Below are 25,315 nucleotides of genomic sequence, written 5' to 3' on the forward strand. Positions count from 1 at the left end.
GAATTATTGGTCTCTCTTCGTTTAAAGCCGAGCCGAGCCGAGCCGAGAGAACATCCAACAGACACTGGTTAGCAGACCTGACAGACTTTTATTTACTATGTAGATACAATTATTACAAAATGTTCTCAGGGCTACACCACATAGTGCCTGATAGGTAATGAGTGAATTTTGACATTTAATCCTAAATACCATGGGTGGATGTGGAGAGGCCAATACTGGGCTAATAGAGTGAAAAGAGCTCATTCTGAAGTGAGCTCACTGGTTTTATCCTGCAAACATATAAAGTTGTAGGCTAAATTGAGGAACATTATGTTCAGCCCCTCCAATATTCTTCACACACAGTACGTGAGAACCACACCTACCCGTATTTGTCAGCCAGCTCCTTGGCCTGTTTCTCTTGAACCTCCCGCTGGTCGGCCAGATCCGCCTTGTTTCCGACCAGCACTATATCTGGATTCTCACAGTAGGCATTGGCCTGTAGCTGGCCTGAAGATGAACAGAAATAAAGAACAACAGAAAACACATGAGATGTGCGAGCGTAATCTAGGAAAACTGTGTTTTTTTTCACAGCTGAAAGTGTGACAGGTGTATCAGAAGAACTTCAATAAAAGAGAAAAACTAGTAAAATAGTTTCACTTACTGCTGTTTTAGTTTATGCTTCCTTTATCAGGCATGATTTAATTTACAGAAAATTCTGATGAAGACTTTGATGTTCCCTGAAGGGTTTCTGACCACTAGTGGCACTGTGTTGTTTTGATAGCAAAATCAGAAGAAGAGCCAAGCTAACACAATGCAAGAAAATGTGAACGTGACATTAACGTACTCATCCAGTTTCTGACGTTGAGGAAGCTCTGCTGGCTGGTGAGGTCAAACATCAGCAGGAACCCCATGGCGTCCCTGAAGAACGCCGTTGTCAGGCTGCGGAACCTGAAACGCACAGGAAAACAATTTCTCTCAAAATAGGAAAGCAGTTCATTAAGGTGTCGGTAGTTCATGTCACTCTTCTGATGTTTGTCTTGGTAGTGGTTTATGAACATTCAGCATTAAGAGATTAAGGCCAGAGATTAAGCAGTGGTACGTTTGAGGCATGTATGATTTTTTTGTTTAAATATCCCCTCCCCTATGTTTTTGTGACATATAAAAATGCTTTGCTTTGAATAATACTCCTCAAAAACATGTCTCCTACTCTGAATAGTGACAAACACAGTGGAGCATTTAGCAGGTAAAGAGCTGGATATTTTTTCTCAGAAGTCGGTGGAGACCAAAACTGAGCTAAAGAAAAATGCATATTGACTTACATTCTTCTGGTGGACAGAAACACAGCTCAGTGATAATACTACTCCATATTTGCTGATTTGCAAATACAAAAAAAACCTTGTAAAACAACTTCTAACATATAAACTCAGAAGCTGTCGGTGCTGTGTTTACAGCTGGTTCCCACTGCCCCAAAAGTGGCCCAAATCCACAACAGCTAGTAATGGGACTTGATTTTTATGTTCTGTGGCATTCAAGGCTCCTGGGTATGACACCAGCAAGGAGCATAACTCTGTGCAAACATGATTTCTGAAGCTTTCTCAGCAAATATGTAACATGCAAAGAAACGGGACAAAGCGGCGGATTCATTCATTCTGACGAACTGATGATGCAGGTGGAGCAGTGGCCAGGTGCTCGATTCGATCATCAGGAGGGTCAGTTTATGAAAATCTGAATTTGTTCCGCTACACTGGGCTGAAGAAGCGAAGTTAACATTATGTAACTGACACTGAGTCATCCTGCAGTGAGTCATCAGGCCTTTATAAACAGATTCAACAGATCGAGGCCAGTTCCAATTAAAGGCCGCACACACACACAAACGTATATGATTGACACATACTCTACAGGCAAGGAGACTCATAGACTTATAGACATGTTGTGTATAGGTGTAATATATACACATATACACAATCACAGGCCCTGATCTGTTGTTTCTCCTTCAGAACATCCAGTGTGATTATACATGCTTGATTTCAGCCAAGAGCTTTCACTCGCTATAATCTTTGTCAAAACTGGATTTGCCGTGACTGAAAGTTTCAAGCAAAATCCAACAAGCCAAGATGTGTTACAGCATGACCACAATACAACATGTGACATTTTAAAGCCAGAGCAGAGAAAAGAGACGCACGAATGCCTGTCAATCAAGTAAGAAACTCTCATGAAGTCTGAATATTTTCAGCTACTGAGGAGGGTAAAAACTTATTGACTCTATTTCTGGAGAGACGCTCTGAGTTTTCCCATTCACGACAATGCAGTCAGTCAGACTTCTTGGAGCAGCATCTATTGACCATCAGAGGATCTGCAGCTGAGCACACTTCAGCTTCATAACCGTAATACTGACGACTGAAAACCAGAGCCAGTCCCAGAGTGAAGAGCAGCCCACCTCTCCTGTCCAGCTGTGTCCCAGAGCTGAAGGTGGACCTTAAAGGTCTTCCCTGTGGTTGTCCCATTGGTTGCTGTGTACATCTGAGGAGAAAGAAACAACACAAGCTTAGTTTTTATCCCTCAGATACAACGAACATGCACTTATCTGCCCTGACGACTCTTGATCACGTGAAAGGCCGAATGGAGAAAAATCCGCTTTAGAAACCTACACCTTCTTATACTCTAACTGATATAAATGGGGTGGACAACACCGTGACCTCCAGACAGGTAGGATTCATTAAAGTTCCAGGCTTTAGCCCTTTCAGATCCCTTTTCAGGGGCAGCTATAGTCTTTTACATGGTCCCTGCCTTCGGGCTGCAGACAGCATTCCATCAAAAACATATATTAAAATACAAATAAAAGACTCAACCACATATTCATCTCAATGACCCCTGTGCTGACACAGCATGTTGCCGATGCAGAGGCTTCATTAAAAAAAAATCCAGCAAAAAAGTTGAACCTCACTCAGCTTTTACAGCGATGCGTGTCATCAGGCGACAAATGATAAAATGTGTGCATGAAGAGCTGAAAGGACTCTGCACGCTGTTTTGAACTCTCAGTTTTGGTTTGTTTGTGAGACGGATTTGACGGAGTCCAGTGTGCCCCACCCGCAGGGAAGCTAACACATATCCAGCTGTCTGCAGGTATCAGGCTGATGTCGAGAAGCACAAACAGCAGGAGCAGATTATCAGACCAGATGTCTGCTTCTGAATGTCCACAGCTGTATGGGATAACCTGTATTATTTTTGAGTATGCATAACAATGACAGCTTTGCACTGTCTTGCACATGAAGTCAAACAAAATATGATGCTTCTGATTTGTTCCTGCATTTGCAGAAAAAAAGAGATGAATTGTGTCGTAAGCTTAAAAAACCCAGCATGTTATTTTTTGGCCATATGGCTCAGGCCTTCATACAGGCACGCATTCCTGGCTGATCACTTTGTAAGGTGCATGGTGTTATTCGACTGTTTCCCTGGCGACTGTGGAGAGAGAAGATCGTTAGTGTGATACATTTGCACGGTTGTAAAACCCGTCCTCGTAGTGTTATGAACCGCCGTGCAGTGTTTTAGCATCTGCTAAGCCTTCCAACTCTCAGATGTGTTAGTGACACAAACTTCCAGGATCATATTTCATCATCTAGCCGGAACCTGAAGCCACACGCCACCGCCAACGCAGCCCCGTGTGATTTTTAACACCGTGCTGTTCTCTGTCTCTGTTTTGTGATTGTGAATACCTCAGCAGGTCTGACTATGAGACTAACAGTGATCTCTAACGATGAACTCTCGTGTGCTGCAGCTGGTTGTGTTCGTCCCTCTGCAGGAAGCCTTGAGCGTCATTCACACCTCTGACTGCTCCCAGATGAGACACTCACTCACTTCCTGTGTCTCCCTGTTAAAGCTGAACGCTCGTGTTCAGAGCAGTTCGCTTGAACTTTACTGTGTTTTTCGTTAAAATTTTCAGGTTTTAACTGACTTTCAAGTTAGGCGGCAAACTGTGAGCTGTGCATCTGACAGTGTGAGTCCTCTTCAGTGACGCCTGTGCTGCAGTTTGTTATTGGGGCTCAGGATTGTTGGATTAAACATTGAGGCTGGACACAAATACTACAACTGCACGTTTTTACATTCCAATATTTCTTCAATATTAATGAAACGATGTTTAACTTTTTACATTTTCCTAAGCAAGATCTGTTTTTTCTCTTTTCTAAGAAACAAGTCTGAAAAAGACTGCATTGCATGGTTGTATCACTAACAACCCAAACATCTAAGAGAAGATTAGACGTGTTTCAATCAGTCCTCAAACTAGAAAAGACAGAAACAAAACTGTGAATATCATTTTGTTATTCTGCTGAATTGCAGTTTTAACTGCAGAAACAGCATGAAACAGAATAAAATGCACCACATTAAAACAAGATAAAACAGGTAAGACATTGGAATTGGAAAAATAAGGTTGTTTTGAAGGCCTGCATTGTTTTGCCAGAGCATGCTGCACTGGCACTAAACTGGCTCCATTGAATGAGAGGGCTGAGACATCAGCTGCTTAAATCATTACCAGTATAGTCTTAAAATCAACTACATGTTCACTATATTTAGCTCAGTTTACAGCACCTGGAGACGTGGCGTCAGCTTACCAAAACTGTCCAATAAATGTCCTGGTTGGGAGTCTTTCGACTTTTATCTACAAATTCTGGTTGAGAAGCTCCAACAACCTGATCCACATTCAGCACTCAGCTTTGTGTTCTACAAAGACCCCGAGGAGGAGCCCCTGACATCACTGAACTACAGCTGTGTTCACACGCGTCTGCTTCTGTTTGACTCCTGACTCTTGAAAATGGGGTGTGATCTTCTCACACACACACACACACACACACACACACACACACACACAGAGGTGAGGAACAATAATCAATCCTATGAGTCATCCAAAGCAGAGGGATTAAAGCAGCATTGTCAGTACGGTACCATCCAATGTGTGCAGGCAGAACAGCAATAAGGTGACCAAACCACTGACCAAAGCAAGCCTCAGCCAGATGACTCTGCATCAGATTACTGCATCTCACACGTCTGCATGTGTTTATTCTAATGAGACTCAAGCAATAGGTGTAAAGGTTTTCAACAGGTCTAAAGAGGTGATAGTTTAAACAGGTTCTTCACTCACTCGCTTCACAAGAAACCACCTATGGGCTTGAGAGGTGGCTATAAAACATTACTTTCTATACAGAGAACAGCAGTTGTTTATGGAGGCTTGGATTTATTTCATTGACAGTGGATTTTAATATTGACAAGTTCAAACAACACTGGGAAAATAACACCCACCAAAACCTCTTTGGTGGATGACACTGCTTTCCTGCAGACAGTGAGATGAGAAGAACGACAGCACTCTCATATCCCTTTTTTAATTGTGGAGCTACTGTTAGCTTATTTTAGCACAGGGAAACAGCTAGCCTGACTCTGTCCAAACTTAAAAATCTGCATACTATCACCTCTAAAACACACGAATCAATGTGTCATAGCCCGTTTGAATCTGGAAGACAATTTCTGTTTTTATGGGGAATTTAATGCTGTGACAATTTCTCGCCACTTAACAGGTGCTCATGTCAATATGCCACTTTCATATTTCAGTGTCAATGCACACCAGCTATTCAGAATGACGGCTATTTTAGGACATCCTGGGTAACCCCTTTACGCCTATTGTCGCAAATTCGCATCAAACCGCTTTAATCCACATCGCAGCCGAATCGAGCATGCATTTCTCTAATGCCAGTTTGTGCATATTCAACACACATCTAGGAACCTTTGCAAGCAATGGTTTCTCATTGGACCGGTCAAGGTGAAAGAACCCCTGTTCTAATTGTTGTTACAATCTAATGGTTGTAAGACAATTTTGTGGCTGTTATGATGAAATAGATGAATTTTAAATACACAAAAAATATGTTTTTACTGCATTTAAGCATTGAAAAAAGTGGACATATACTGTGTGTTTGAACCCTATTCTAGTTGGTGAACCTACCTAAATTTATGTCTATTGTATGTGCTACAGAAAAATTAACAAACTCTTTTAATTTAGGATGAATTTGAAAGCAAAAACAACAAGAATTTATTTTTTAATATAATTCTAAATAAATTCAGGCATCAAGGGGTTAACTAAGCAGTTTTTGTTCCTAACCTTAGCTGACCCATCACCATAACAGCAACAGTTTAGAAAAGGTTTGGGGTTATCTTACTTATTTCTTAGTAAACATCCCCAGTTTTTTTTATGTTTAGTTGTCGTCAGACTCAACCACACTTTCTCAGGTTCCTGCGTTTCTTTCTAAAAGGCACTGGTATGAAGGGATCGGAGCTCACCACTCTCTTTTCCCTGAAGTCGATGCCCACTGTGGTAATGAACTTGGGGTTGAACTTGTTGTCTGTGTATCGGTAGAGGAAGGTGGTCTTCCCCACGCCGGAGTCCCCCAGGGCAAGGAGCTTTATAAGGTAGTCATAATCCCCATCAGTCATAGTGATGACTGCAATAAACCTGTGGAAACAGATAGAGACGCACGTTAACATGCAGTATATACACACAGAGAGAAACTCGTAGCTGAAGTTTCCACAGGCTTTCTGTGTGTGTGTGTTTATACATACAATACAATGTGAGGGGAATAAAATACAAGAAAAGATGAAATAAGAAAGAAATAATGGGCTCAGTGACAGAAAAAAAGATGGTTTGTCTGGAGCTGTGTTTCCATCTAAATGTTGAATTCAAAGAGAAGTTTTGAAATGTCACAAAATAGGAAAATAAGAAAATGTGAATTACGCGTGATTCCATCAGCTGGTTTCGAGAGAATACACTTTGTTACCTCAAGCAAACGTTCATCAGCAGGTGGCGCTATAGACCACAATCTGTGACATTAAACAGAGAAGTAGAGGTTTGAACAGAAAACAAATCCAGTTGGCCAACCACCATTAAACTTCAAGGAAGAAGAAGAAACAAAACCAGCATCTCTGAGTGGAAACAGCTCATCAGCCATGTCTCCTTCTCACATTATGTAAATTAACTTGTTTCAAAAAAGGCAAAAACTACCTCGAGCACAGGATTTGTTTTTGTCTTTGTGAAACTGAAAGCTATTTCAAGTTTTGGTGTTTCCACCAACCTTTCTCTGGTGTAACACTAAGAAACTCACATTAAAATATGTTGACAGAAACATGGAAATGTGAGATTTATGGGACTGTGCTCAGAGGGTCATCCTGACCAGAACATGGCTTTCTGGGAAAATAGTAACTGTGTGTGTGGGGGACCATTAAGTGCAGGCGGGGAAGAGAGTGTCGTTATATGTCTGAGTAAGAGAAAGCAGAAGAACATCACAGACAGCACAAGAACATGTGAAAATGAACAAAACTGTAAGAAAAAGCACAGCATACAGACAAAATCATTCATTCATGATGGAACAAACCAAAACACATTTACTCTAGTACTCAAGTATTATGTTCTGCTACTTTAACCTGTTCTTGTACCAGACTTTTACTACACTACTTTTATTTCATAGTCCTTACATCCAAAACTGATGAGCAACAACTGATCAACTGATCAGAGTCTCATTTTGTTTGTATCTCATTCGAGGCACTGCACATTCATGCTGGTGCTTCCATCCCATCCCACTGATTGACGTGATGGTAATGTGCCAAGATGAAGAAGAAGACCACAAGCTAGCAAACACAGATATAAAAAATGTAGTTTCTATAATGGTAAAAATTGGGTTTTGTGAAGAAGAAGAAAACCCATTCAGTGTGGCTGCATGCATGCCGGCAATGTGATCCACATCGCTGCCTCGGGTTGGTCCGCTGATCAACAGTTGCCAAGAAATGGACGAAAGAATTGGATTACATCGAAAATCAATAACCGGTTTACAAAAAAGTCAGTTTTGCAGTGACAAAATGCTGAGGTTTCCTGCAGTCTATCTAGCGTCACCTAGAGGCTGCAGCGTCAAGCACAACTGCAGTATGAAAGTGTTCAACAGCATGATCAACAAACTGAGGATTAGGCTATTCTTAGAGGCTTCCTCGTAGTACGGCTAGAAATGTTCTGAGGATGGTCCTAGAGGAAAAGTTAGGGGGTCACCAAAGACACTTTGGGGGATCATGAACAGCTACAGTAAATGTTTTGGAAATCTGGCCTCTAGTTCCAGAGAGAGTGATATAGTCACATTTTAACCCACCACCTCGGCACAAACAGCAACTCAAATATGACACGTAAGATCAGAAGAAGTGCATCATCAACGGCATCCACTTAGTTTGGCAAACTGAGCACTCCTAACAATCAGTAATTGAGATGGTTTCTAACACAAAGGAAAGCAGTTTTTAGGTGAAATTCTTGAATCAAGTGTTCATGTGCTGTATCTAATGAGTTGTAGTCTGGGGTCTGTTTGCCTCATGGCTAAATGTGGTATATTTAGAGTGGAGATCATAAGACTCTAATTCACTCAGCTGAGAGGAAGCACATATAACACTGTGCTTTATTATAGTGAGGACAGTGATTAACCAGCAGCTCTGATCTAATCACAATAACCTCCCTGTACCTCAGACAGCACGGTGAGAATTAGACTGACGCTATTCAACAACCAGACTAAGTTACTACTGAGTACTAAAGCTTATTTAACAAGCATGCAATCCTCGCCATAACTCTCGTCACAGTTACAGTACTGTAGCTACTTCCAGTCATCTGTGAATGCTACATTACATTACATACACACTTTGGACAGACTTTTGCTTCGACACTTTAACACGTGGACAGGAGGACCAATTGATGTCCTTTACCACTCGAGGTATGTACAGCCGACGCAATAAGACAGCTGAATTATTACAGCCAAGTTGCAAAGAAGAGAGCGTTGGTGGATATGAAGAGGGAAGAACCCAAGTTGCACGCTGCTGTGCTGGCAAATTTTCATGGTAGTTGTAGTTTTTTTTGCATGCTAACAAATAAATGTTCAATTTTTTCAAGATCATAGAAGGTGTCAAGTTCCAATAGCAAGTGCTGGATCCTCAGTATTTGCCGAAAGGCCAATTAAATAATTAGTGAATAAACATTTGCAGCGAATTACGGAGGCTAGTGGCACAGCTAGCTCTGTTGTCACATCAGGCTACCATCATGTATTCTTGAGATTATGCTAACATGGCATCCTAATCATTAGCATGTTACAGTAACAAACTGAATTTATGCTAGCTGCATGTGAACATAGATGTTGAAATTTCCTATCTGTACACATGCTTAAATGCTATTGTTAGCATGGTAACATGCTAAGTGTGCACATGTAGTATCAGGAAGTTAACATCCACTAATTATTGTTAAGCAGTGGTTAAATTAATACTGTATGAGCATGTTGCCATTTTTGTCAACATGTTAGCATGCTAGCATCTTAACGTGCAGCTGAGGCTACGAAAGCCAAGTCCAGCTGAAATGAAGATAGGAAAAGCCCACTGATTTAGGTAACTACTCAGTCTCTTAATCAGCAGCTGTATGGCCGCTTCTCCAGATTTGCCATATAGTGAAAGCACTTAGCCTAAAGAAAGACTGACATCAGCTAAATATTTTTTACAAATGCATTGCCACACAATGACAACACAAAATTGACACCCTAACCCAACCTGTGGCTTCCTGTGCTAGAGAAACAAAAATCTAACCGCATGGTTTGCTTTAGAAATGGTCCCAAGTGATGTTCAGTGTGAGGGGGAAAAGCTCTTTTAATAAGGTCTAGAAATCAGTCCTTATAACTGAGTTAGCTGGAGACACTTTGGTACCACATGACAGTAAGCTGATAGATGGTATTTCCTCCCCCTGCTCTTGCCCTCACACATTTAGCATCCATCAGCCCTGACACTGATGAAGCCCTCCGGCGGTGTGAGGTTAGGGGTGAGACAGGAGGGTGGAGCTTATTGATCTGTCGTCACTGGTGAAAAACCAGGAATGTTTGTAGCGTAATCGGTCAGTCACAATTCCCCGAGGGCAAAACAGTTAACAGCAGCTCGGTCAGCTGACGGCAGAGAACAAAACAAGTCACAGTCATGCCGACCACCATCAACAGAACAGAAGAGAACTGAACCAAACAGAAAAAAAGTAGGGATTTATTTTAAAATATCTTCATTTTGATTGTGTTAAATTGCAACATCAGAAAACAGACTGTTATACATTCATAATTTAATCATTTTGACTGAAAAAAGTATTCAACCCATTGTCCATGTCAAGTCTGGTCACAATTTCCTTTGTGTTTAAATGCAAGTGAGTTTTCAGACCCATCATCTATACGTGATCATTCTCATTTATAGCAGGGCCGATCAGTTGGACTGCATTATTTCTTGGCAACTGAGTCCATACCCAAGAACAGAAATATACACCAGCTAACACAAAAATTGGTTCATGACTGTGCTACACTCTGGGTGTTGAGGAATGGTTTTCCCTGGTGTCTGCTAAACCTTCTATCTCAATAACAAGCCAGAACAAAACCATAAAACACACAGAGACATTAAAAATGTATGAGCCATCACCCACAGTGGGGGAAAGTGGAAAAACTGAAAACAGTTACATGGCCAGACTGAGACATACTCCTGTACATTCACTGTGCGAAGCAGACCCTTTAGTTTAGCACTCTTTTGTACTGAATACTGGCATTTACATTTTTTTTATTCTAAGTTCATAAAATGTGACTCTACTGCTGTACTTCCACACTATCACTGAAGCAAAATCTTAAAGGTACCACTTGTAATCGAGTATTTGCACTCGTGAGACTTACATAGTACATGATCAGCACCTTTCTTTTAACAAAGAAGTGAAACTCAGTATGAAGCAGCATGTTCCTCCATGTCTGCATCTTTATGATGTCACTGATGCCCTGAGAGTTTTCAGAACAGCGACTGAGGACACATCAAAACAATGACTTCCTGTTCTGGAAAAACTGGTCCTCTAAGCACTCACATAGCGGTCTGATGAACACATGACAGAAAGAGACACTAATGAGTTTTCTAAAGAAAGTACAAGCAAATAAGACTTAGTGTCTTAGCTGTGCTAGCAGCTCTGACGTGGTGTACTTAGGCAAAACAACGATTGAGCTGAACGCTAACACGCTCACAACGGCAATGCTAACGTGCTGATGTTGAATGGGTATGCTCTTCATGCATGCTAACACTCCTTCATTAGCACTAAACACAAAGCACAGCTGAGGCTGATGATGGCTATGTCATTAGTTTCGTGGGTTGGCAAGGTATTTCATTCGGAAACAAAGTGGTACACCAAGCAGCAGACAGACAGGCAGCCTGACCGCCATGCCGCCAGCATGCCACAGACCATTAACACTGCATCAGGTTGTGTGAGGTACTTATTCATAGTCAGTGTATTACCTACGGTAGATGGCAGTCGGCATAACCCCAGTTTGGAGAAGCAGAAGCAGGAAACACACTGCATACAGCACTGGTTGTTCACTCGGTCGTTTCATTTATTTGTAGGTACTTAACACTATATTACCTGAGGGCTGAGCACAGCAGTGTCTATCTGGCTTATGTGGCGCATGGAGAGTTGTTCATGGTTGTGAAAATATAGTGCCAATGGAAAAAGGTGACGGCAAGGTTAAGTGCTGAAAATATCTTAAATATAGGGTTTACTTAGACTGATATTGATTATTTTATGTGGGCTTTTTTTTTGGAGGATAAAACACATCTTGCTGCTGACCCTCCCCAGAGTAGTACATTGCTTAACTTAACTTATCCCTTTAATATTAACCCTGAGCCTCGGTTAGTATAGCAGCGCAACACCCATCGAGAAGCATAAATCCACCTGACAGACCCTGAGAGTAATTTCCATCACTCAGAGCGGTGCTGCTCTAAACACACACAGATTTATTACACGCTGTGCATTCAATCTGAGCGGAGCAGGAAGATGTGCAGATTGCGTGGAGTCGTACAGCATGTTTGCAGCAATGATGTACAAATCAGATGAGAAGTCAAGCCTACTGACTTAAACAAGCTGGCTGTTGAAAAAGCAAAAGACTGAGTGTCCTTCTGTGACTTCTGTATATTCTGTAGGCTAATAGAGAGTAGAAGAAGGAAGGGAAGAAAAAAGATGGCTGTTCATTGCTTTTTCATGGAATTGTTCAGTCTGTATTTACCACTTTATCCTCTATTCCTCGTTATCTACAAAATAACTGCAGATGAAAAAGAGGGTGTTGCATCTTTGGGGTTCATTAGGTCTTTATACATAATGCAACTCTGATCCTTTAATTAAATCAATGAATAATTAACATCAGTTTAATGCATTTTCATCCAAGTTAGAGTTCCAAATTAAATTTACTCTCATAAGACCAGATGGCTCTGAGCAACAACAACAGTCGGGTTTGTAGCTAGCACAACATCGTGTTGTTATCACAGCTTAAATGACAGGAGGTAAACAGATTTTGGAGGATTTTGAGGTGAGTCTATCGACAAGACATCAGTTAAAGGTTTCAGCCTAATCAGTAAAATGCCTTTCAGCTGAGACTTTAAATCTAATGACACTAGTCTGGACGGAGAAACTTCCCAGGAAGAGTTAAGATTTCCATTCAGCAACAGGGAAGTGATGGCAGCTTGGCCTTGCTGTGTTAATTATTGATCAACAGCTAGCGGATTAATTTGTCTCTTCTCGCTGAAAATGCTCACTGCGGTTTGAAGTAATCCCCAAAAGAGAAGTCAAAAAGTTTTAACGCACAAATCGCTACATATCATATCTTTAAATGTAAATAATGAGAGGAAAAAGAGAGAGAAAACAGTTAAGTAGGAGTAGGAAGTAATCTGACTTTGGATGGTGGGCAGAGACATTTGAATGTAACTGAATGCAACGATCTGGCGTTCCTGTGACTTAACTTAGTCAGTCACAGCATCTAAACCTAAACATCAGGCCAAAATCTAAACTTTTTCAAGTGCTGAAAAGGTTCAAATGTGATGTCTAATCATTGATGAATGATCATCCATGCATCCTTCTCTATGAATCCCTTGTGTGCATTAAGGCAATCTGAATTGGAGACATTTCATATTGAAGAATACAGTATAAAGTATCTGCAAAATACAAATACAATGAACATCTAAAACAGAATGAGTGAGATCTGAAATAACAAAAATCTGAGCGATTATTGACTTGAAATCTTGCCTGAAGCAGCTGAACAAGAACCTTACTAAAATAGTCTAAACTTGGCAAATTATGATACAAATAACAAACTACTTAAACAAAGAAAAAGTAAAGATGAGAAATCTGACCAGACATTTTAAGCCAGTTGTCAGTGCTTGACAGACACACAATGATAAAGACACACTGCGTTCAGCACCCAAAAACACTGGTCGCATATATTTCAGATACATCCTCTCAAACTGTTGCTTAAAACCTTTTGTTTCCCAATAATCTGTTTAATTTAAAAGGTCAGCAGACATTTGCCAGAGACCTTTCTGTTTGATTGCTGTGGCCTCTGAATCATCTTACACAGATCAGACAACTGATTGGTTTTCCATCTGTTGAGCAGACTCTGCTGAGGGCCTTTGTTGTTAACCAATCCATTCTCCACAGTCACCGATCAATAACCACTAACATGGTTAAAAATTGACCCCTGATTATCCAATTTGTCCCGACGTCCTCCCAGTTTAACCTTCGTATTGTCTAAAACCTTTTAGCATTTCAGACCCACTTAGCGAAGCGGTGAGGCACGTTTGAGACGACACAGCACAAAGATCAAAGAAGCAGATCTAAACGGCAGCTGGGTGGCATGTACAGTGTGAACTCTGTCCAAAACTGGTTTTAAAGGGAACTGCAGAGTCCACTGGCTTCTGGAACGGGATCAGATAAAATATGACACACTGGACTCAGGTGTACTGTATTTATTTATTTATTCATCTGTGAGTCCCACCAGGGCTTCCTCTATCCCTCCCTAATCCCACAGTATCTTTACAGACAGCATGCGCAGCTGGATCTGAAAGGTCAGCATGGATATAGGAATACTAGGAGGCAGAAGAGGGGGGGGGTGAGGAGATAAAGGAGCAAGGGACGGGGCTGTACAGCAGGTCTAGAGAAAGGCGCAGCCCTGGAAGGGTTGGTGGTTCAAATCTGGAGTTCACTGGAATGCTAGGAAAAAGTTTTTTTGTCTTTTACGCATGTATTAATGCACACAACAATCACCTATCAAGTGAGAAGATGGTAGAGTTGAATGATGTCTTTTTGTCCATCCAATACCAGTCCAAAGCAAACTACTGCAAAACTACTGTCCAGACTGTCATTATTTTTTGTGAATATTCCAGAGGATGAATCCTAATGGTCTTGATGACCACCTCACCTGTCCCCCAGCACCGTCAACAGGTCGAAAACGTCCAAGTCTACAGCCATGCTAGCTGCCCTGTGAGGCTGTACTTAGGCACAGTGGTGTTATGAGCCAAATGCCTAATAATAAAATGTCTCACATCTTATTTCTTTATCTCCACTCTGAACAGCTACACATAAGGAGCAGCGACTGAACAGATTGTGTTTACAGTACTGCAGTGAAAACCTGTGACATTTCCATCGAAACCAATATGTTTTGCTGTTCTCTGTCTGTGGTTGCTTTAACACAGCAGTGATCAAGCTCACAACATATCCAGTTCATGAAAACTGTTCACAGTCTGCTACTTCTTTGCTGCCGTACAAGAAGTGATGGCATTTAATGGGTTTCTCTGTAGTTCTCATGCTCAGTGATATTGCCACCTACAGAAACTCAAACTGCACAACAGAAAACATAATGAAGACACAGTTGCATTTGTTGACCGACACGTGATTTTTGGGAAATGCAGTGCAAAACAACTCCACAACAAAGACACAAAAAAGGAGACTGAAAACATCAAATGCAATCAGAACAGAACGCTGTTATTGTGGAAGTCAGACTGATGTGGACATTGTGCTGCAACCTGCAGATCTCATGACTCTATTAATTCAGATTTGTTTTTTTAGTTTCGCTGACATTTTACAGTGTTGGACCTGTGCACAACAAAACTGCTGAAAAACAAACAAGTGTGGGATAGCTGTAATGTGGGGGTTTAGGTGAAGAGCTTTTAAACCTCAGCTGATTCTGAGTCTTTCGCAGACCTCAGAGTGTATTATGGCGAGAGAGAGAAAGAGAATAGTAGGTATAGAGAACTTCTCTATTGCTCTCGCTGAGGTACCAACACACACAGTCCACTCATGGTCAGAGAGTGGTCTTAGATAGCAGTGGTCTTCCTCTAACAGACCTTCTTTACAAACATACAAATACAAAAGTGTGAGAAGGGATAAAAGAGTCGATTTAATTTGTGACAGAACTCGGGAAATCTAGTTATTTCGCCAACCTGGAACAGGATCTGCCGAGCTTTCAGAGCCTAACCCTAAGTCCAACAGTACAGGTGTAATGAATACCATCACTGATAACACAGGTAGCCTATAACTTATAATGTTAATGAACACACCTGTGACCAATAACTAATGATAGAACAGGTATATCTAGAAACAGTAACAGCAACATGGCTGTCCCAGTAAGCCATAGCAGTGAGGCAGTAGGCACAGTACCAGGGGCCTGGAACTGGCACTTTGTGTGAGAAACGTTTATCATCTGCTCCAAACTATGCTTCTACCTTACTCAGCTCCTTTGTCACTCTTTTAAGTTCTGTTCTACATGACAGATTTTGGCTGTATTTGACTCTTACTTGACTTTTCTCTCCCATATTCTACTCAGCTCTTCTCTGCTTTTCCTTGAATCTACTGTGTTTCATTGCTTGTTGAGATGGAGGGCATGTGACTAGTCAGCTGACTGAATTCATGATCACCCCAGGACAGTAAAACACACAGCATCATGACTGGCTGGAGGGCCCATCCTGCTCTGGTGTCTCCTGCATCTCAAAGCAAAAGTGTTTGGCAAGACTGTTTCACTGCTATAATGTATTCACTCATTGTGTATTATATTTGAGTGGTTAAGTCAGTTTGTCCTTTTACTTTTCGAAATTCTCTTGACATTGTACTTTGTGCAATAAGAGCCTGTTCTATTTTGTATAGACAGACAAGCTTGTCTTAAGTAGTGAATTCCCAGACATACAGGGAAGGCGCAAGTCAGATAGCTTGGCTCCCACCATTTCAGGCTCTCCTCCCACCAAGGAGTTGGGAGAGCTGGAGTCTGATTATGAGGATGGCCCTCCGTATTTGCAACTTTCCCTGTGCCCGCTGCAACCAGGCGCTTCAACGCAGCAGCTCTCTCCTCTCACTGCACCAGTCTGACAACTATATGCCAGTGGGCTTTTCCAGGACTTGCTGGGCATCATCAGGAAGGCAGTGGCAGATCTGAGGGGCATTGTGATGCCAGCAGAGCAACCTGCACTTGCTCCTAAACAAGGACGTTTATGACCAGTCAAATGGTGTGGAGCCCTTCATCGGAGACCACAAAGACATGGAAAATGGTTTTCCCTCTGTCCCACTGCTAGAGCAGAGCCTAGCTTTGATACTTTTTCCCAAGGCAACCTTCCTCAGCACGCACAAACCATCACTGCTGACCCCTCAGCAACAAACAAGCTGTTTGGACCACTCGTCCAGGTGCCAGAGCTCTTGAGGAAATAGAAAGGGTGAAAAGGTTCACCTCCTGGGACACAACTGCAACTCAGCCTTGTCGGCAGCACCAAGATGCTAGCTCTAGGAAGAAGTGCCCTACAGCCACTGCTGCTGTCGTAGCTGCGCCTCCATATACCCCCTCAGCTGTGTCCTCCTTCGGTGGCCACAGCTGAGCAGGCTGTGCACTGCATTGGTGGCAAGTAAGCATCTGATCCAACCCATCCACCAAGCCACCTCATAAAGAAAGTTATTGGCAATGATGGGATGGAGGGAACGTGTGTCTCGATCCGTCAGAGCAAAGGAAATATAATGGCCCTTTTCAGGCCAACCTCTTTTCCTTAAAAAGCAGTTTCCTTTCAGCTGTTTATCCTTATACAGAGCATTTTACATCTTCCAGACACACACTCCCCACACAAAACAGAGGCTCACAAACACAGCGTGGCAAGCTTGAAATAGCCAGGAGCCTCCTGCTGTGGTCACACACATCTCGGGGGTCCAGAACCGTGCTGCAGACTTGATGTCCGCAGGTCCCTCTCACACTGAGCAGAAAGTCAGTCCCCCAGTCAATGAGATGCTGTGGGACAGGTTCCGGAAGGCAAAGTTGTTTGTTTCATGAGCTGTTTGCCTAGTGAGAGAGTGTGCATAAGACAACACTCCACTGAAAGTGCATACCTTCTCTCACCAGCCATGTCCCGGAGCTGTCTTTTACGCATTTCTCCCAGTTCCCCTGATTCCTTGTCTCTTAGCTTACAGTCAGGAGGGGATTCTAGCTGGTTTGATGTGCTGTACCAGAAAGTGTGTCTTGGTTCCAGACCATGCTGGAAACCCTGACAGTTCCCATGGTGCGACCCTACACCTCCCTGTGATAGGCCAATCGCTGTGGACCTGGTCACTCAACAACACTTTGAAAGGTAAGGACTGCACTTTTCAGGGCTTGAGAGCCCCTTCTACAACAAGCCTTCTCTAGAACCACATTGAGTTTTACCCCTTGTGCTGCTCTGGGGGTTCCTCTTTCGAGATGATATCCCAAATATCTCATGAAGATGTTACCCATTAAAGCAGGGCACTTCCTAGCCCTGACATCCGCAGAGTGAATGACCTATGCACATTGTCTGTCTCACCATCCTGGCTCTCTATTGGAGGGGACGAGAGTGCAGCAACTTTCCAGCCAAATCCCTCAGTTACACCTAAAGTCCTCACAAACTCCTTTCGGCCCAGAATTATTTCCCTCAAGGGGTTGCCTTCACTCATCCTCTCATGATCCCTGCTGTCAAGAGACTCAATGTAAACTTTACATTTTCAAGAGTTTATGAAGCTCCATGGTGGGCTGTTACATACAAATTGAGGACACAATTCTTAACTATTATTTTGTTGTTTTACTAGAGCAAAATCTACCAGAGTACCTTATGGACTCCACGCTTAAGATAGAGAAACTGATCTCTATTAATGAGATTGAGCAATAGGTCTTAATCTCATCAATGGTTAAATCTCTAAATCCTCCAAACACATCAATTTTGGTGTAAATTAAGCTTCCTTTTGTCAGAACCTCTGCCTTTAAATGTCCTCCTCACAAGCCTTTCAGTTGACTAAGCATGAAACTAATACGTACAGGATATATTGTGTGTCACCTTGAAATTATATGATATTTGCATTGAGTGGAATACTCAAATCAAACACTTTGAATCACTAGTTTAATATAAAGGTTAGTGTTCAGTTGGAAATCTGGCACAATTTGCAAGGATTAAACTAATAATCTGTTTTACTTTCATGTCAGAATTTTTTTCTATAGCTCGTCTCTTCACTTCCAATCACTGCCTGTAGTCTTGAGGGAAAGTGATAACCTTTTAACTGCCCCTATGACAGTAACTGGTTCAGTTCAGGATTAGTTTCACAGTGTCTCTATCACAATTATAATAAAAAAGGAACTAAGATTTACTGCTTTCATCTTGATGATGCAGTTTGAGATCATAACAGGCTCTGAAAGGGTTTTATGATTGTAAGTGGTAGGGAAAAAATCTTAATATCTTCTAACTTAAACTTGTGAACTTGTGAATGGACAGTGATGAAATGTCTGTTAAAAACTAAATCTTCAACATACTCTAACTCCCAACTCATCAAATGCAGCAGCTTGGTCAGTGGCCCTATGCTTAAAATTGTAATGCTCTGCATATCCCTCTAGTTTCAGTTTTGCATTTGCAAGTCTCCACAGTCAAGTTACAATAACACTGTCAATACGCAATGTCCTGTTAGCATTGTCCTGTTAGCCTTACAAAAAAATCTAGCTGAGAGCAAAAATGAGCAAATTGTTAATGTGAAGCGGTAAAAGTTTGGTAAGGGTTAGGCTTCAGTTTACATACTTAACATAACTTAAGTACACAAGTTGAAAAGAAGTCAATGTTCACTTTTGGTTTCACATGGGACACAAAACTGGGTCTCCTGGGTGAAAGTCCTGTGTTTGACCCATCCGAACACAAAAGTATCCTTAAAGGATAACTTTCGTTTTTTACAACCTGGACTTTATTTGTAGCATTAAATACGACTATTTAGACACCCAGACAACTTTGGTGGCATTTGGAGTCGTTTTGAAGAAATTAGCCCCAGAAGAGCGGCGCGTATATCCGTATAATGCGAGTAATCGGGGCACCCGTGCGTAGCCTCTATAAACGCATAATCTGCAGCGAAACTCGTTCATATTCCAATATTTTGTTGTGATATGCTGGTGCTATTCCCCTCTGAGCCCGTGGTGGCATGTTATCAATGTACAGCTGGCCAAACAACAACAAACACGTATCTCCTGGCTGCAAGTCCTACTCTGAGCAACAGAGGCTTTCCTCCTCTGTTGTCAACGATGAACATTGTCCACAAGAACACCACCAGTTACCGTCTACTCGTGGATGTGCAGCCGTTTGTTGTTGTTTGGCCAGCTGTTCCTCTCTATTGCATGTTTGTATATTTTTTTTAATGTTCGTTGTGATATGGTCCTATCCACTGATAGGACCATATCACAAGAGTTAAGATTTTGGAAAGGTGAAATGAATAAAAATGCTCCAGTACACAATGCCTTATCATGCACAAACACACACACACACACACACACACACACACACGTCTCTGTCCTCCACTATGAATAGACAGAAGGCAGCTTTACACTTCTGTCACATGCCTGACTCGTTTAACAAAGACACAGGGGTGGGGGGGCCGTGCAATAAATGACTTCTCCCAAATCATAGGAGTTCTCTCAGCTGTAAATCATGTTGTGTAAGGCAAAAACTAAAAGGGAAATTTTGGTTACCCTTGTGTTTTAACGAAGGTATCGTATACTGGCAGATGTTTTCAGCCAACTTTAAAAATGTTGGGTCTTTAAAAGGATTAATACTGGACGGTTAGTTACAATTTGCTATTATAAAAACTCATTATTGAGAAAGTAGGCCTTCATTATTAAGAAATTAGAATTGCTGACTCAATAAACCAAAACTGGTCATTTCTAAGTGGTAAGTTTTCAGAAAATGAGCGAGGTTGGTGGCATAAGCAATGTGAGGACAACTAAACATGGCATTTTTAAAGCCTTACAATGGCTTCTATAATTTCACCATTATGCATGGAGTCAAATATTTACCTCAGAGTGCCCTCTGTTACAAATCATCGAAGAGGAACTGCCTCTGATACGTAAGCAGGAGACACATTTAACACCAGGCAGAAATTTCACATCAACACATTCAGTCACATCCACTGAACCCTGCAGCTGAGCGCAGTTTTCTACCATCTCGGCTTTAAACAACACAGGTTAGGTGACAGCATTTCCCCTCTGCAGTCAAACCAGTTTGAAGATAACACTGTTCAAACAATGCAAGTGGGTTTAGAGTTTTTCCTTCTACACAGCACAAGAGGCTCCTATCACAAAGTATTACACTTCCAGTTCAGTATCACATGTCACGTTCGAAAAGTGTTCAGTGAAATGAATGCATGCCCTGGATGATAATTAATAAACTGGACATCAAAGAAGCCTGACGCGGCTGGAGTACAAATTCAGCTGGAATTGTTGTTCAGTGTATTGGTTTTATACTAAATCAGTCTGTTATATTGTATGTCTGCTTTTTTAAGAGAGTTAAAGGAAAGGAAAAATATATCACATTAATTTCCCAAAGGATATAGCTGATGTTATGTCGACAAATGCAGTGAAAACACCAAAACCAACCACGTGTTGGTCTGCCTCTCAACACTTCTCGTAAAACTGCTCAGAAATATTTGATTTAGTTTTTTAAAAGACTCAGTAATTTCCAGCTGGGCACTCAAACAATTACTTTCAGTGGTGGATTTATACACAGCTTGCGCTCTACGGAGTACTTATGGCAGCAAGACGGCCTATGTCGGGACTGACTCAAAATAAACTGCCTGGCACATTCATGGTCATGAAGGAACATGTCACCCACTGCGAAGACGGGCCTGAACCGTGGTCTGTTGGCACACATGAGTAAGCTAGCACACTTTGGTGATAAAACAATACCTGTTAGCAGGACACATTCATTGTTCTTTTTGGTCTTTTCATGAGTTTTGCTAACAGTAAGAAAAATATATAATGCCAGCCCAACCCTTTGAGGCTGCCGTCAAATCAAAACGACTGCATTTCTGTCCCTCATTGGTGAACAATTGGGAGGGAAAGCGGCACAGCTAAGCTAATCTGGCTGTCCTTGCAAAATATTCATATTTATAGACGCTTGATAACATACGCAATGACTGCTCACAGAGCTGTTGGTGAACAGTTGGAGTTAACGAACAAACTAACAAGCTAGCTAGCTGGGAACATGCGAGTGCTAGTGTCTCCAAGCTACCTAGCGTACTGACCGTAACATCACAGGGTAGCTAGCTCAGTCAGTGACAGAACAATACAGTCGGTTCCCACGCGGTTTTCAAGAGACGCATTCGTACCATTGACTCCTCTCTGATAACTACACGCCCGCAGCAGGAACAACTCTTGTTTTAGCTGCTGTACCATTTTAGTTTACAGAACACACGAGTTCATGCTCATCAAACATTTGCCTAGCCTCGAAGAAGCCAAATCTTTTCTTCTCAGAGGAGGTTTCCGGAAATTTTAAGATTACATATGTTTGGGTTCATGCGTCTTTTTGTAGGTTTTCACCAATCTCTTTCACTGTATTAAAATAAAATGTTTCATTTTAGTGAAATAAGCTAATTTCTGCAATATTATAAAATGTGCTGTATAACAAGTGGACCCAGTATGGTGTCATTGTGTTGTCTGCCAAAGGCTGAAGCCAGTCTTTATTTTTAATTCCAAAAAAGCCTGACAAAATATTCAATCATTAAATCATTAATTCACTGATGTGACTCTCAACTTCGTGTTTACTACAGTTAAGTTTTCCAAAACATTAAAAATAACAGACAGCTAGGAGTCAATCAAATTCATCCATTCATAAAACAAGTTTTAGCAGAGAGCAGCAGCCATGAGCCTCCTGCGGTCCCTCAGAACAGCACCACCATCATGAGACCGAGCATGAGAGGAGATTCACGACCAGCCCCCGTCCTCGCTGCTCGGCCGCTCAGGGCACAGATAACACGAGGCTGATGCATGAGTGCATCAACACAGCAACACTTACGAACTAGTGGAAACGGTGGTGATCACATTCCACTGCCACACTAACCCTGTTAAAACCCCTCTTTTCTGTGTTTTTTTCTCTACATCTGTAAACCTGTATCTTCCTCCCGGTCCAGCCTGCAGCCTGTCACATAACCGCAAAAGTCAGCAAAACAGCTTTGAAACGTTCTTGACAAACTGGCCAAACACACACCCTGCTGAGGGTCTGAGCTCCTTACCTCTCAGTGGCTCCTCAGCTGGTTCAACGGTGTGAGATCCTGAGGGAGATACGAGCCGTCCAGAGCAGCTGACCGGCAGCCCCGCATCTACACCCACCGACTGACGGACGGACGGAAGCACTGAGTGGGAGGCTGGATGACTGACTACCATTCAGCTGGAGGCAGCAGAAGACAGCCACTCCCCTCAGTGGCCAGCTGACTCGCTGCCTGACTGGAGGGACGGATGGATGACTGGTTTAATGGCTCTGCCTTACTGACTGTCTGGATGCTTAATTCGCTGACTGAATTCAGCAAATTCACTGAACACTCTATGACCAACTAACCAACTGACTGACTGTCCAAATAAATAACAGATTAAGCTACAAACTAACCAACTAACTGACTGGCTAGCTGACTGTCTGCTCAGTTGCTGACTTATACTGACTGATCAACCAGTCCGGGTCTGACAAACAGGTTTCCTAACTAAAAAGTGTAGTAGTAGTAGTAGACTGGCTGCCTTACTAGCTGAGCGTCTGGTTGACTGGTTGACTGGCTGGCTGGTTAGTTACCGACTGAGGAGCAGATGCAGTTTTTAGGATTCTCTCGTTCTGTTTTTCCCTCTTCCTTGTCTTCTGTTCTGCTTCTCTCTGTGTAATAAGAGGGTGGGGCTGAGCTACAGTAAGCCCCACACACACACAAACACACACACACACACGTGGCCTTATCAGTTAGTGAGCGCGGAGCAGGGCAGCCTCAGGACATGCTGGTGGAGGAAGTGTGTGTGTGTGTGTGTGTGTGTGTGTTTTGTTGCTGTTAGCAGTAGTAAAACAGGAAGTAGGTAAGAAATAGCACAGGACAGTCCCAGGTAAATTCCTGATGGAGGAAATGAATTCGGTGTCTTTCACCTAGAGCCCAAACAAAACCAAGCCTTCTACGTGTCGCAAAACTAACAGCGACTTCACAACGGATTGTAAACAGATGAAAACAAATATTCCTAATTAATTGAAGTTCTCTCAGCGGAGCAGCGGGCAGAGCTGCTGCTTCTGCCGCTGTAGTATTCTATTTCAAATTAAATTAACTCATGAGAAACAGGAGTCTCCTGGATGATTTAATCGTTCATAGTTTCAGTAAATCATTTGAATCGGCTACAGGTTCAGGTTAGATATCAGTTACTAAGTCGTCTGAAAGTCCAGTTTCTCCTTGATGAAGAATGAAGTGCTCATTTTGTACCAGATGGTTCCGGATATAAACCATGATTTGGCCAGTTTTAGTTTTGTTCAAATTTTTGTCCAGCTGCTTGGTTTTGACAACATTTAACATTAGAGGACAGCAGAGGAGAGGATCTCTTCATCTGCTGATAAAAAGCTACAGAAAATAAAGCAAATCCTCGTTCTTTGGCTCCACCCACTGGTCTTTACTACAGCCAATGAGAATAATTCTATTTCCACAGCACTACTGTGTTACTACTGTAAGTTTTCATAATTCGTTGTTTCTAACAGAAAGAAACATGTCAGTCCTGAACTTCTGTCAGTTTGCTCTGAGCGAAATCGGGGCAGCTGTGTGTGTTCGGCTGGCCAGCCGCCATCACAGCTTCATTATAAACGTCAATCATCAAAAGTGACAATAACACGAGGAGACAGCAGCAAGACAGAGAGAGGGAGGGTCAAAGAAGACAGTGCTCCTCACTCTTTCCTCCCTCTTCTCTCGACACTTCACACAATAACAGCTTCAAATTCATACTTGAAAAATTGGTCTTTTTCTGACTGTGGTTTGGTTCATTCAGTCTGGACCAAGGGGAAAAAAAGGTGGCTGACAGGTAACTCATTTATTGTACAGTTTTTATGATTTAATTGTACTATCTGGAATGGTCAGGCAAGAAAGAGGGGAAGCAAAAATGACCTACATGGCTTCCTCACATGTGTGATTGGAGTGAGATTCGTTATCTGTGAGTTCAGGTGCATTTCATTAGTACGTCTTCTGTGATATTACCCACTGAAGGGATCACTCAGCCCCCCCAAACTTTGTTTAAAAAGTTCAGTGGCTAAATTCACAGTTTTAAAGCATATACAAATGCCATGCCACTACTCACGGTCAATTATGAGTAAGTATTGTTGATCAGCATTCTTGTTAACCTCCAGACATCAGAACAACAGCAGCACCTGGAGATATTCTCCCACAAGACGGTTCATCTCAGAGACTGTTTTTCTGCATTCTAATGAATTTATAGAATAATTCTGTTTAGGGATGCACGATAATTATTGGGCCGATAGTTATCGGGCCGATAACAGGAAATTATGATGTCATTCCGATAAGTCCGATATCATGACGAACAGCCCTGATAACATATGTGTTTTTGTCAGCACGGCAGTGCCTCGCTCCCACTATGAGACCAGAATGGCCTGCAGTGAATGCTGCGTTCAAGTGACGGTAGCATAATCAGAAAAACTCTTTCTCACTGGGAAAAATCAAGAATACCCCCTCATGCCAGAAAACAACTCGTTAACTCGGTCATAATTTTGCTAGTTGCTGACTTGAATTAACATTCGCAGCATTTTTTCACATGTTACACACAAAAAATAGAAACATGAACTTAAATAGGCCGAAAGAACGACTGGCAAACGAGGGAACGGGGGAATGTACATTACACTTTGAATGCAGCATGCGGCACAGCGTGCTTATGAAAACAGAGTTCAGACTTCTTCAAAGTTTCCGAAGAAGATTGTTCGCTGGTTATTAGTAACAAATGTTCCAAGCAAGTTCCACTAGGAGCGAGAAATGGCACAAGCTTTAATACCCGATCAGTCACCTGAAACATAACCACCGCTTTGACGGAGTTTGGAAAGCGTATGAGGACAGCCGGCCTGCTAAAGACGCTAACGTTAGCAAGCCAGCCGCAAAGAAGCCACCGGACTTACGCGGCGGCGAGGCTTTCGATAAGTCCAAGAAATTTGCCAAAGATGACCCACGGGC

At 42.1% G+C, this 25,315-nt stretch overlaps 1 protein-coding gene across 2 annotated transcripts in view; it reads right to left on the reverse strand.

Moving 5' to 3' along the window:
• The window catches only part of rab27b (RAB27B, member RAS oncogene family), a 61,475-nt gene that overhangs the window by 7,416 nt on the left and 28,744 nt on the right, over positions 1-25,315 (reverse strand). The window contains exons 1-5 of one of the 2 annotated variants that reach the window (XM_041960380.1): positions 22,367-22,969; positions 6,301-6,472; positions 2,417-2,499; positions 824-927; positions 363-486 (exon numbers count right to left, since the gene is read on the reverse strand). In XM_041960380.1, coding sequence (XP_041816314.1) covers positions 363-486; positions 824-927; positions 2,417-2,499; positions 6,301-6,453 — 464 coding nt within the window. In that variant the 5' untranslated portion in view covers positions 6,454-6,472; positions 22,367-22,969. Of the gene's footprint in view, positions 1-362; positions 487-823; positions 928-2,416; positions 2,500-6,300; positions 6,473-22,366; positions 22,970-25,315 lie in introns of those variants that run through there. The other variant, XM_041960381.1, reaches the window with a different exon arrangement.

Source organism: Chelmon rostratus, chromosome 19 (genome assembly GCF_017976325.1).
Source record: "Chelmon rostratus isolate fCheRos1 chromosome 19, fCheRos1.pri, whole genome shotgun sequence".
Taxonomy (NCBI): domain Eukaryota; kingdom Metazoa; phylum Chordata; class Actinopteri; order Chaetodontiformes; family Chaetodontidae; genus Chelmon; species Chelmon rostratus.